Raw genomic sequence first — 12,128 nt, forward strand, 5'->3', positions numbered from 1 at the left:
GAAGTGCAGGGCCAGTGGGCCTGTGGAGGCTGGGGGGGAGGGGGATGCCCAGGCGGGCATTAGCGGGCAAGACTGGAGGGCCCTGTCGGCTGCACTGAGGCTCCGGGATTTCGGGCAGGCCCGTCCACTGTCCCACCTGGGCTGGTTGGACCCGTTGGTCCACTGGGCTTGGGCCTTGCTGGTTTCAGCTCTGCTCCAGTCACTGACTAAGGGGTGGCTGTGAGGAGGAGTCACCGCTCCCAGAGCTGGGTGGGGAGGCCGGGGCCGGAGCGAGCCCTCCCTCCGCCTCCCACCCTTCCCTCCTTCCTGCCACCCCTGCCTTTCCTCTCTGCTGCCTCCGCAGCTTGGCCCGAGCTCGGCCGCCATGGACAGGTACAGCATGGAGGAGCTGATTCAGCTCGGCCAAGGTAGAGCAGGGCCCGGGTGGGGGGCCATGGGCACGTGGGCTCCAGCAGGGCTGGACGGGGATCTCCCAGGCAGCCTGTGGCTGGGGCCCTGGGGGCTCGAGGCTGCTGGCCTTGCCTGGGACATCAGAGCTAGGAGGCGCAGGGATGAGCCAGCCTCCCTCTCAGAGCTGCCTGGGAGAGTGTCTGGTGTGGGAGGCCGCCCACTCCAGCCTTCAGGGGCCGGTCCTCCCAACGTCTGTGGATCCCCCCCCCCCCCACCCCGGGCTCCTCTGAGGCTTCCCTCAGCTGCCTGCTGAGCTTCTGAAATGCAGGTTCGGTCCCCAGGAGGCTTGGGGGCCCAGCGCCCATTCCTCAGAACTCCTGGTCCTCCCGAGATGGACCACGGTGCCTGTACCCCAGCGGTCGGAGGCCGAGGGTGGTTCGCTGCCCTTTGCTGCAGAGGGACCACACATGGCAGACACTGCCTGGGCTCAAAGCACAGCTTCATGTGACCAAGGGCAAGCTCTTCGCTTTTCTGTGTCTCAGTTTCCTCGTTTGTACGATGCGGTAACAGCATGAGACTTCCATTGTGGGGTTCTCTGAGAATTGAAATCGAATGGTGCCTGACACACAGGAAATGCTACAAAATAGGATGCAAACCCTTCCATCCGACCCTTAACCCTTCGTCTGCCAGGGCCCAAGGGCACCTGGGAGGGGAATGGTAGGAGGGTGACCCCCATGTCCTGTCCCCCGCTCCCCGACGCTGAGGTCCCAGTCAGTCCAGGATGTGGCTCGGGCATGCCTGCTGACAGGGACCTCCGGCCCCAGGCTTCTGCACACGGGAGGCTGCCGAGGGTTCTGGGGTAAGGCCAGGGCAGCATTAGGGGCAGCCTGGGGAGGGGAGGGGGCTGGCCAGCTTCCTGTGGCCCAGCCTAGTTTGGGGCCACCTGGGTGTCTGGCCGGGGGTGTGACCTTGGGGAGGCTGTCCTGTCTCTCCCGGACCTGGTGTTGTGTGGAGTGAGTTGTGTGGTGGGGCCCTCTGGGAGAAAGGGATTGGTGTCTCCCTGCCTTCCCTGAGTGCACCCCGCTACGTCCGGCACCCCGAAAGGCTGGCGGGGTTGGGCAGGGCAGGGACTGTGTCTCCTCCCAGGCGACATGAGCCCCTCAGGCTTTGAATGCCCGTGCTAGGCCTTGTTCTGAGGCAGATCCTGACGCCAGGTGGCTTCTTATTATTAGAATCACGGGCAGGAGCCTGGGGGTTGAGTGTGGGGTGGTGCCGCCGGCCAGACTGGACTCGGGTGAAGGCCTGGGCCCCAGTGCCCTAGCGTCGGACGTCATGTTCTAAGTCTGGACGAATGACGGCCTTGCTTGCTCTCCTCAGATATTTATATCCCCCCACCCCCCCCCCTCCGGCCCCCTGCCCACCCCTCCCCTCCCCCCATGGACACAGGCAGTGCTGCTGACAGCGGCTCGGCCAGCCGTGCCCTCCTCCCACCGCCACCGCGGGGCTCGCGGCCGCCTCAGAAGGGTCTGTGACCCTCTCCACAGCCTGCTCCCACTCCCCGTCTGCCCCGTGGGCTCCTGCCGCTGTCCCTAATGAAGATCGTGCCGGGTAGGTGGGCAGCCTTTGAAAGCTTTGTGAGAGCCCAGCAGGAGTCCCTGGGGGCACTGGGGGGAGGCTCCGACCTTACTTCCCCCTGCACACGACCTGCCCTCCCAGGCCATCACCCCGGTCCTCCCTTAGACCCTGTTCGCAGGCCCACCTGGGGGCGTTGGGGCTCTGTGGGGGTGTTTGTCATTGAGGGTGGTTGGGTCAGCTGCAAGCCTGGGGGGCCAGCGGGGCCTGGGGTGCTGGCATGCCTCCCCCTGATGGGCGCCTGTCCCCCTGGTGGGCTCCTGGCAGCTGTCACCAGAGGGCACCCTTGGAGGCAGAGTGGGGTACTCGGACACTGCCGTCACCCTCCTGGGGAGGAATTGGGGGGGTGTGCAGAGGCTGGCTGGGCTGTGCTGGGGGGGGGCGCTGTGCGTCACTACAGGCCCCTCCTCCGGGCGGGTGTGGCTGTGGGTAAGCAGGGGTTAAGGCTCCAGCTAACCTTGAGCGTGATAGCTGTGCGTAGGGACAGCTGAGCCGGGCGCTGTGGGAGGTGGGTGGGGACCTCCGAGTGGCCGGGAGGGAGGAGGCAGAGGAGGCGGGCGGGAGCACAGTTGGTGCTGTGGACGGCACTCGTCTCTGGGGCTCCAGGCAGACTGTACAGTAGGGCGGTCTTGCAGGCAGGGCGGTCACAGGCCCCGGGCGCCCCCCCCCCCCACCGTCTTCCAGGCAGGGAAGGGAGGCTCCGCCCGCTCTGCCCACAGCCGTGCAGCCCCAGAGCCATGGAGCCCTCGGGCAGCCTGTTCCCGTCACTGGTGGTCGTGGGCCACGTCGTTACCCTCGCCGCCGTGTGGCACTGGCGCAGGGGGCGTTGGCGGGGGCAGGAAGTGCAAGGTAAGCGCCTCTGGCAGCTACCGTCTGGGACGCGCCTGGGCAGCGGGCTCCGGCCACCGCCCCTGCCCTGGGGGCTGGAGGCGGGGCAGGGTGAGGGGCCGCCTCCCTCCAACCCCTGCATTTCCCTGTGCCCTCCCCTTCCTGTCCCCGAGCTACGCCCCGGCACTGCACACGGTGGGAGAGCAGAGTCCCCCCGCCCCATCCCGCACCCCTCCCCTCCATCTCTTCTGCTGCTTTGAAGACCCTGCCTGCTTTCCTGGGGTGGGGCCAGGGTTCAGAGGCTCTGTCAGTCTGGAGCCCTGTCCTGGTGGGAGAGGAGGAGTTTGGGGAGGCTCCAGACTGGGGCCGTGAGCAGGAGAGGAGCGCCCCCACTGCCAGGGAGGCCTCTGCACAGCTGGCAGGTGTAGGGCAGGTGCAGGGCTAGTGTCCTAGGGCAAGGGCCTGGGAGAGGCTCCTGCCCAGCACTGAGGTGGGGCTGGGCCTGCGCAGAGCCTCCGAGGTGAGGCAGGTGTCTGAGCGCCCTCGGTCAGGGTCCAGGACTGCCAAGGGGCAGGCAGCCAGGCTGCGCTCTGCCCTCCCCCTGCTCAAAGTCACCCGCCCTGGGCTACAGCCCGCAGCAGCAGCAGCCAGGACTGCCCGGCACAGGATGGGGTGGGGCCCGCCTCCAGTGAATGGAGCCGGGTGGGCGGGGCCCTGGGGCTTGAGCTTCGGGCCTGAGGGGCTGTCCTAACCGGGATTTGGAGTTGTGTTCTGGTCTGTGCCTGGGTGGACAGGGTGCGGGGTTCGGCCTGCGGTGAGGGCGTCCAGAGCTGCCCCTGGAGGGTCTGCCCAGTCTCAGCCTGGGTGCCAGAGCCGCTAAACCGGAGGCCTGAGTCAGGATGGGGCTTCTAGGCGTGGCTTTGGGGACTGGGGAGTGGCTGGTGACTCAGCTGCAGGGGCGTCCAGTAAAATGCGCCGGGTCAGGGCTTCTCCTCCCTAGAAGTGACCTTTCCTCCCTCCCTCGGCCCACTTTGTTCCCTGCCCCCACGTGGGGAAGGGGCTTCTCTGCCGTCGCCACCCTGGATCCTGCCCTGCAGTGCTCCCTCGGGGCTTTGCTGCCTCTGTTCTGCTCGCGGCTGTTCTCAGACGCTGCTCCCTGCGCGGTCCCCAACCGCCCGCCTCCGGGAACGTAGTCCCGTGGGCGTCAGCCTAGGGGAGTTTCCCGGCGCCTGGGCGTCCCCAGAGGCTCCCCTCCGCGGGAACCTGGGCGGCCCTCGAGTTCCCATGCCCCTTTGTTCTATCGGGCAGCCTCCCTCTGCCCCCGGCCCCCCAGGCCTAGCGGGGTCCTCTCCTTCCAAGTAGGGGCGCGGCTTCCCGGCGCGCTGGGCGGGGCGCCCCGCTAGGGGCAGGTTCTTCGGGTCTGGGCGGTGCGCCCGCTGCCGGCCTCGCGGCGTGGGCTGTGGAGCAGAGGCTGCGCGCCGTCCTCCTCGCCTCGCTGTGGGCGACCCCAGGGCGCCCGCGCTCATGGCTGCGGCCGGCACCGGGCGGGCGGGCGGCGCCTTCGCCCTGCGGAAGGAGGTGGTGCTGGAACGGCCGTGCTGGCTGGACGGGGGCTGCGAGCAGGCCCGCAGGGGCTACCTCTACGGGCAGCTGTGCTGCGTAGGTGGGTGAGGCTGCGAGGGGTGGGAGGTGCGGGGGGGGCACCGTCTCCCGGACCGGGAAGGGGCGGAGCCCAACCCAGGTGCAGCCCCGCCCCCACGCTCTGCTCCGGAAACACCTGGGAAGGAAGGCGGCGAGGTCCCCTGGGCCCGATTTGTTCCTCCTCTGGAGAAGGGGGATGGGAAGGTGGGCGGGGCCGGCTTGGGCTCCGGCCCTGATTTCTTTTTGCCTCGGGCACCAGGCCGTAGACTGTCCCGACGCCGGAGGAGGGAGGGAGGGCGGGGCTCTCTTCCGCCTGTAGGTTTTCCAACCCTGGAGCGTCTTCACGAGCTGTGGGCCCTCCAGCCTCAGTCTCCACATCTGTAAAAGGGGGCGACGATACCTCGCAGAGGGTCATGGGCAGCTCTAGGGGACCCTGGCTGGTGCCAGAAAATCTGTGGCCCGCTACAGTACTAGGGTCAAGCGGTTGTACGGGAGCACCAGTGCCGCGGTGGGGGGGTGTTTTCCTGGGGAGTGCAGACTGAGGTCCTCTGCAGTGTCGGAGGCCGCTGTGGCCCGGCTGGAAGGGAGTGCCTATTGGTTTGAAGGTCTGAATGTAAAGGACAGGGGAGGGAGCCTCTCACCACAGCCAGGGTCAAGGGGGTGGGAGGGGTGGGGGGGGGGAGAAGGGAGGAGGTGGGAGAAAAGGGCTTTGGAGGTGGTGGGAGAGGAGTCTAGAGGAAGGAGGCAGCGGAACCGGGAGAGCTTCCTGCAGAACCGGTGTGGGAGCTGCCCCCACTCCCAGCATCCTTGCAGACCCCGAGTGGTAGAAAGCTGGAGAAGGGACTTGGGCTGGGGGCTCACACGAGTCTCGGACTTTAGGCCCTGACTCCTGGTTCCTGCTTGTCCTGGAATTCCCTGCTCCTATCTCCTGACCCATACCAGGGACCTGAGGTGTCTCCGCCCCTCACCAGAGTGACACCCGCACCCTTGCCAGAAGGGACCCCGCTCCGCTGTTACCAGCCCAGAGACTGCATATTGCGGGTGCTCAGGAGGGGCCTGAACTCAGGTTCCCTGCTAGGGCCGGGGGGTCCTCTGAAGAGGCCTTTCTCCAGGCTCCAAACCTGGAGAGGGGCCGGGAGGGCGTGTGGGGGGTCAGATTTGGGATTTTGGAGGGTCAAGAGCTGCTGTGTGGTGGGGTTGTGGGGGCTGCCGAGCCAGGCTGAGCCAAGCCTCCCCAGGTGGCCTTACCTCCCCAGGCCCTGCCCGGTTGAGGGTGTGGGGTGCGTAGTGCCAGACCTCAAGCCAGGTTCCAAGTCCGGGCTCCAAGCCTGAGGGACTCTCTCCAGACCTGGGACGGGACAGAGCCCTGGGGGTCTGGCTGTGTCACAGATGTGGAGGGGCAGGGTTGTAACCAGCTCCTTGCGATTGAGTACCCCTTGCCCCTTGGTGTTTGGGCGCCCTCCGGTGGCCACAGCGGGGCAGCACGGTTGGGGGTGGGGTGAGCTTTTCCCGGAACACTGGCTGGGAGGCTCAGGGTAGGGGGGCAGCGGCTCACAGCTGGATCACGTCAAGCCGGATGCTCCGACTGGAAAATTCTTGTGGCTGGTTCGGCAGCCCCAGGGCAGCCCCGGTGCCGGCCATAGGCGGGTCTGTCCGAGAGCGGAGGGAGCCAGGCAGCACCCTGCACCCTTTGCTCTGCCTCCCACCTTTACGATCCTTAATAGCTGCTATCTGTGAACCCCGCCCGACTGCAAACAGCCCCCAGGTGTGGCTTCCTTTCCCGTGAGTCACCGAACTTGGGGCCCCCTCCCCAGCCCTGACTCACTGGCGGCCCCCCTCCCTCATGCTCCCCACAGCCCCCTGCATACCCTCCTCCCCCCAAATTGGGGCAGAGTTCCTGCAGATTGGGGCTGGGCGGTCCTGCCTGATGAGTCAACGCTCAGCTATGTGCCCGCTCCTGCCCCGCCGTGCGCTCTGCTTCCCAACAGGGGCACCGCTCCAGGATGTGCCTGGTGGGCAGCTCGGAAAGGGCCAGGCCCTCACGGGACTGTAGTGGAGCCTAGCAGGGGGCAGGGGCCACAGGCCCAGGGTGCGTAGGTCTATGAGGAGGGATGACTTACGGGCCTCGAGAAAAGGACGGGCAGCTGGCCCCGCAGCCCGCCGTGTCTCAGTTTGGGGTCCTAGCCAGCAAGGTGGGCAGGCCGAGGGGTGGTCCTGGATTTAAGCTCAGAAGGGAGGTGTGGGCTGTGGGACACCGGGGGCCAAGCCCCACTCAGGCACCGCTCCCTGTGGTGGGGTGGTCCAGGGCATGGTGTGTGGTCCTGGCACCAGGAGGTGCTCCTCGAACCCCTGGGTGCCCCCCGGGGACTGTGGCTGGCCGGGTGGGTGAGGAAACCCCTGGGTTTCCTGTGTCTGTGGTGCCAAGGGTGTGGCTGGGGGGGAGGGGCCACCTTCCTCCTTCCCTCCTCCGGGGGGTGGGCAGGGCGGGGTGGGGCTCCCGGGGCGGGGCCAGCCCTGAGAGGGAGTACAGCGGGCAGGGAGTGGCCACACCGACTCTGCTTGGCGCTGCGCTAGCCTGTGAGTCCGGTGGGGCGCCAGCCTAGGGCCGCCCGTGTGCCACGAGAGCCGGAGCTCAGCACCTGGGGCCTCGGGACCGAGCGCCGAAGGGGCGGGCGCCACCATGTCTCAGCACCGGCTCCGTGTGCCTGAGCCCGAGAGCCTGGGGCACAAGAGAACCAGCTCGGAGGACAACCTCTACCTGGCCGTGCTCAGGGCCTCAGAGGGCAAGAAAGGTAGTGGGCGCTCCCCACTGGGCAGGAAGGGCCCACTTCCTGCTGCAGGAAGCCTGGCACCGGGTGGGGGTGGGGCCCCTCTCCGAGAGGGTCTGAACGGAGGGGCAGAGTGTGAGCTGGGCTGGGCTGTGGGTGTGCCTCGAGTCCTGGCGCAGGTGCAGGGCTGCGGGGGCCGGGAGGGGGGCAGGTAGCCGCCCGTGCGGGGAGAGGGCCGGCCCGTGCTGGCAGGGCGGGCAGTGGCCTCTGGATCTGGAGTATAGGGCCGTGGTGGGTGGGGGCTCTCTGCGGCCTGGTGAAGTCCGCTGCCCTGTTGGGAAGGTACAGCTTCCCCCTCACCACGCCCCTGACCGGTCCTGGGTCCTGGCAGGGAGAAGTTTCTGCTCAGGTCTGCAGAGGCAGCATGTGGGGGTGGGGCCGGCCAGACTTACTCTGTGGGCTTTGGGTGTGGCTGCCAGCTCTGGACCCTCCCATCCCCAGAGGGAGACAATAGGGGGATTGAGCAGCGGCAGGCTCTCCGTGTGCCTAGCACCCCCAGGCCCCCACTGCGTGGGCAGGGTGGGCGGGGGCCTGGGCACCTGAGTGTCTGCCAGTCCACGTGGGGGGGGGGTTGGGTCTCCGCGTATGATCCTGAGGCCCTCTTGGGGTGCCACCCACTGTGTCTGCATGGTGGTCCCCTCCCGGGGGTTCCTGTGGCTTCTCCCAGGCCTCAGGGGACCTGGTCTTGTCTCTTCCAGATGAACGGGACCGGGTGCAGAAGAAAACCTTCACCAAGTGGGTCAACAAGCACCTCATCAAGGTTGGTGGCATGTGCGTGCACACGTGTGCATGTGTGTGTGCGCGTGCACACATGGCCATGGGGCAGGGGACGTGGAGGGTGGGGGTGGCGGAGGGTGCCCCTGGCCCTCCTGCCAGTACAAGGGCTGCCCCCACTGTCGGCCTGGGAGCTCATCTTTTCATCTCTGAAACCTGTTATTTTCTGTCCTCTCCCTGCCTTCCCCCACACTGCTGCTGCCTCCTGTCTCTCTCCCTCTCCTCTTCCTCCTTCTTCTCCGGGCTCTCCTGCTCTCCCTGTAGCACTGGAGGGCAGAGGTAGGTGCCTCTGTGGGGGCGGGGCATGTGTGGGGGTCATTGCCTGTCTCCCCTGCTGGGGCCTTGCTGGTGGCTGTGGGGAAGGTGCAGCCAGCCCGGTTCCTCTGTCCCCACAGGCCCAGAGACACATTAGTGACCTGTACGAAGACCTCCGTGATGGCCACAACCTCATCTCCCTGCTGGAGGTCCTCTCAGGGGACAGCCTGGTGCGTGCGCCCACCCACCTGCCCCCTCTGGAGCCCCGCCTGCCTTTCACCCAGATACCCCTGCCTGCCTTCCTTCCTTGGGGCCTTTCCCACGTACCCAGTCCGTGTCCAGCCTGGCCGCGGCCCCTGCTGTGTCTCCCAGCCTGGGAGAGGCCCCGATCCCTGTGCCGCGGGTTCACGGCCCCGCTGGTCTCCGTGTCGGAGCCCCGACCCATAACCTCACGCTCTGCTCTGCTTCGGTTTCTCTGCTGCTTGGACTGTGAACCTTGGCCTCTGCCCTTTACCCTATGCCCTGCTCTGGCCGGGCAGCCAAGAGAGCGGGACGTAATCAGGAGCTCGCGCCTGGTGAGTGGTCGTGCCTGCTGGCTAAGGCAGCGCATGGGCTCCCCAAGGCTGGGAGCCCAGCTCACCTGGGGCTGGTGGCCCGTCTGGCCTGACCTGTGCCTGGCGCTTGGCGGGGCAGATGGCTGTGCATCCAGCTGCCTCGTGTCCTGCCTGCTGCATTGCCCGGGGCCGGGCCTGGGGCCCACGGTGGGGGGGGGCTGCCACCCCGGCCGGGGCCGGGAGGACGCCTCCCCGTGTGCCACTGCCCTCCACCCTCGGCTTCCTGGCTATTGTCTCCTCCCACCCCTTCCTTCCTTCCCACAGCCTGGGCCTGGCCTCCCTTTTCCAGCTGGGGAGGGTGCACGGGGACGTGGGAAGGGCTGCTGCCCCACTGGGGAAGACCTCGGTGCAGTTACCACGGACGCCTGGGGGTGCCGTGGGCAGATGGGGGCCGTGGCGGGCTCTGTGGGCGCTGACCTGCCACGCCTCTTCCCACAGCCCCGGGAGAAGGGGAGGATGCGTTTCCACAAGCTGCAGAACGTTCAGATCGCCCTGGACTACCTCCGACACCGCCAGGTGAGGCTGCCCACCCGGCCACTGGCTGCCGTCCTCCTTCCCCGGCGGCCCGTAGGTAGGTGTGACTGAGGGCAGCTTGCTCGCAGGTGAAGTTGGTGAACATCAGGAACGATGACATCGCCGACGGCAACCCCAAGCTGACCCTTGGCCTGATCTGGACCATCATCCTGCACTTCCAGGTGGAGTCTCTGGGGCTGTGGCCTGGGGGCCTGGGCCCATGGTGTCCTGGCCCCCTGGAGCCTCCCAGCCTTGCACCGCGCCCCGGCCCAGTCCTTGCGCCATGGCCTGAGGGCCAGGCCTCTCTGTGAGGCCTGCCTGTACTGTGCCCTCTGGCCCCAGCTGGGCAGGGCCCGCAGAGCCTCCCTGCAGAGGAATGCGTTCTGTGCATGCAGCCCCTGCCCCGGGGAGGGTTTTGGAGAAGCATCCGCTGCTGTGCTGGCTGACTCACCCCTGCCTGCCCCGGCCGCACAGGAAGCCACAAATCTGAGAGCTGAGCAGGCTGGCTGGCACGGCAGCTGAGTCACATAGATTGGCAGGCCGACAGACAGACAGACAGATAGACAGACAGTGGGGACAGGCAGGCGGGTGTACAGACAGACAGGCTGGCAGACCCGGGCTGGAAGGGCTGGAAGGGCTGGATTAAGTGTGGGCCTGGAGGCCAGCCATACCCCCCGAGACCCAGGACCCTCCCCTGAGCCTGCAGCAGGAGAGGGGGCTGATCCAGCCCCCACCCTGGCAGTGACAGCCTTTTCTAGGCCTGGGGCTCCTGGGCAGCGGCTCTCCTTGGGCCCAGCCTCCATCAACCTAGGGAGGTGCCCAAGGTCCCCACCATGTGATGGCAGTGGGGCCTGGGTGCTCTCACTTCTGTGGCAGCCGCTGGCTGGAGTGGCCTAGGCCTGTGGCACTGAGGTATGGGGGTCCCAGTGGCTCCCCTGATGCGGGAGGGACCCCCGGAGGCTTCGCTGTGCCTCAGCTGGCCCGGTGGTTCCCGTGTGCTCGGACGAGAGGTCAGGGGTGCCAGGCGGGGTATGTGGCTGAGGTCCTGCCTCCTGCCCGCTGTGTGGGGCAGATCTCGGACATCCAGGTGAGCGGGCAGTCGGAGGACATGACGGCCAAAGAGAAGCTGCTGCTGTGGTCGCAGCGCATGGTGGAGGGCTACCAGGGCCTGCACTGTGACAACTTCACTTCCAGCTGGCGTGACGGCCGCCTCTTCAATGCCATCATTCATCGGCACAAGTAGGTGGCCTGGGGCCACAGGGGCTGTTGGCTGGAGCTCCCTGGAGCACCTCAGCTGGGCAACTTCAAACAAGTTGGGGCAGGGATGGTGGCGGGAGGGGTGCCTGCCACCGACAGGAACCTGCAGCCTTGGGCGGCTGAGTCCCAGTGCCAGTCCACTCCCCTGGAAGGGTGCAGGCAGGCTCGGCCCCACCCACACCCCTTCCTCCTCCCCCCAGGGCCTTTCCAGAGGCTCTGCTGACTGCCTCGAGGTCAGGGGCCCAGTGTCAGCCCCACATGGATGCCCCAGAAGGGGCCAGGGTAGCCAGACCACGGTGGGAACGGTTCTCGGTGGACCCCTGCCCCCCCCCTCCCCCCCCGTAGGACCTGGGGCCTGGTGGGCAGGGCAGCTGCAGGAATTCTAGGCTGACCTTTACCCTCACTCGGTATTCCACCCTGCACCTATGCCCACCGGAGGCCCCTTGAGCTCCAGGGGGCGAGGCCTGAAGTGCACAGTGTCTGCACGCAGGGCCACACAGGTGGACAGTATGGGGCACTAGCGGGGCGGGTGGTGTATTTTTTGGGGTGAGTGTGGGGTTGGGGTTGTGTGCTTGCAGGGACGTGGCGGGGGAAGCTGGTTCTCCGCATCCCTGTCTATGTGCCGACCCGCCCCGTGGCCCTCACTGTCACACCTGCCCCTGTGTCCCCAGGCCCATGCTCATCGACATGAACAAGGTGTATCGTCAGACCAATCTTGAGAATCTGGACCAGGCCTTCTCCGTGGCGGAGCGGGACTTGGGAGTGACCCGTCTCCTGGACCCCGAGGGTGCGTGCCACCGCCCCTTCTCCCTCGGCCCTGCGTGCCCGTTCGCCGCGCTCCCTCTGATGCCTGCCCTTCTCCCACAGACGTGGACGTCCCTCAGCCCGACGAGAAGTCCATCATCACTTACGTGTCTTCCCTGTACGATGCCATGCCCCGGGTGCCCGATGTGCAGGACGGGGTGAAGGCCAACGTGAGTGGGAGGGGAGGGGAGGAGCGGGGCAGGGCGGGCGGGGGGCGGGTGGGCGGCCCCTCACGGCCTCCCCCTCGCCTCCAGGAGCTGCAGCTGCGCTGGCAGGAGTACCAGGAGCTCGTGCTGCTGCTGCTGCAGTGGGTTCGACACCACACCGCTGCCTTCGAGGAGCGCAGGTTCCCGTCCAGCTTTGAGGAGATCGAGGTGGGCCCGTCCTCCGCACCGGCTCCTGCGCCCCCTGCGGGGCCCCGGCTCAGCCGCTGACACCCTGTTCCCCACAGATTTTGTGGTGCCAGTTCTTGAAGTTTAAGGAGATGGAGCTTCCGGCCAAGGAGGCCGACAAGAACCGGTCCAAGGGCATCTACCAGTTCCTGGAGGTGAGTGGGGGTCCTGGAGGGCGGTGTGGGGGGGTGCCGTCCACG

General features: G+C 67.2%; 1 protein-coding gene across 34 annotated transcripts in view; it reads left to right on the forward strand.

The window, feature by feature from the left end:
- PLEC (plectin) overlaps positions 1–12,128 on the forward strand; it is a 56,380-nt gene that overhangs the window by 24,606 nt on the left and 19,646 nt on the right. For 6 of the 34 annotated variants that reach the window (XM_045455434.1, XM_045455444.1, XM_045455450.1 and 3 more), the window contains 11 exons: positions 8,018–8,079; positions 8,358–8,372; positions 8,489–8,578; positions 8,888–8,923; positions 9,401–9,478; positions 9,565–9,657; positions 10,548–10,714; positions 11,404–11,519; positions 11,600–11,706; positions 11,791–11,910; positions 11,988–12,083. In XM_045455434.1, coding sequence (XP_045311390.1) covers positions 8,018–8,079; positions 8,358–8,372; positions 8,489–8,578; positions 8,888–8,923; positions 9,401–9,478; positions 9,565–9,657; positions 10,548–10,714; positions 11,404–11,519; positions 11,600–11,706; positions 11,791–11,910; positions 11,988–12,083 — 980 coding nt within the window. Of the gene's footprint in view, positions 1–327; positions 408–1,852; positions 1,999–2,496; positions 2,872–4,003; positions 4,514–6,430; positions 6,684–7,014; positions 7,284–8,017; positions 8,080–8,357; positions 8,373–8,488; positions 8,579–8,887; positions 8,924–9,400; positions 9,479–9,564; positions 9,658–10,547; positions 10,715–11,403; positions 11,520–11,599; positions 11,707–11,790; positions 11,911–11,987; positions 12,084–12,128 lie in introns of those variants that run through there. The other 28 variants (XM_045455433.1, XM_045455447.1, XM_045455454.1 and 25 more) reach the window with 22 other exon arrangements.

The sequence above is a fragment of the Leopardus geoffroyi genome, chromosome C3, assembly GCF_018350155.1.
Source record: "Leopardus geoffroyi isolate Oge1 chromosome C3, O.geoffroyi_Oge1_pat1.0, whole genome shotgun sequence".
NCBI classification, from domain to species: Eukaryota; Metazoa; Chordata; class Mammalia; order Carnivora; family Felidae; genus Leopardus; species Leopardus geoffroyi.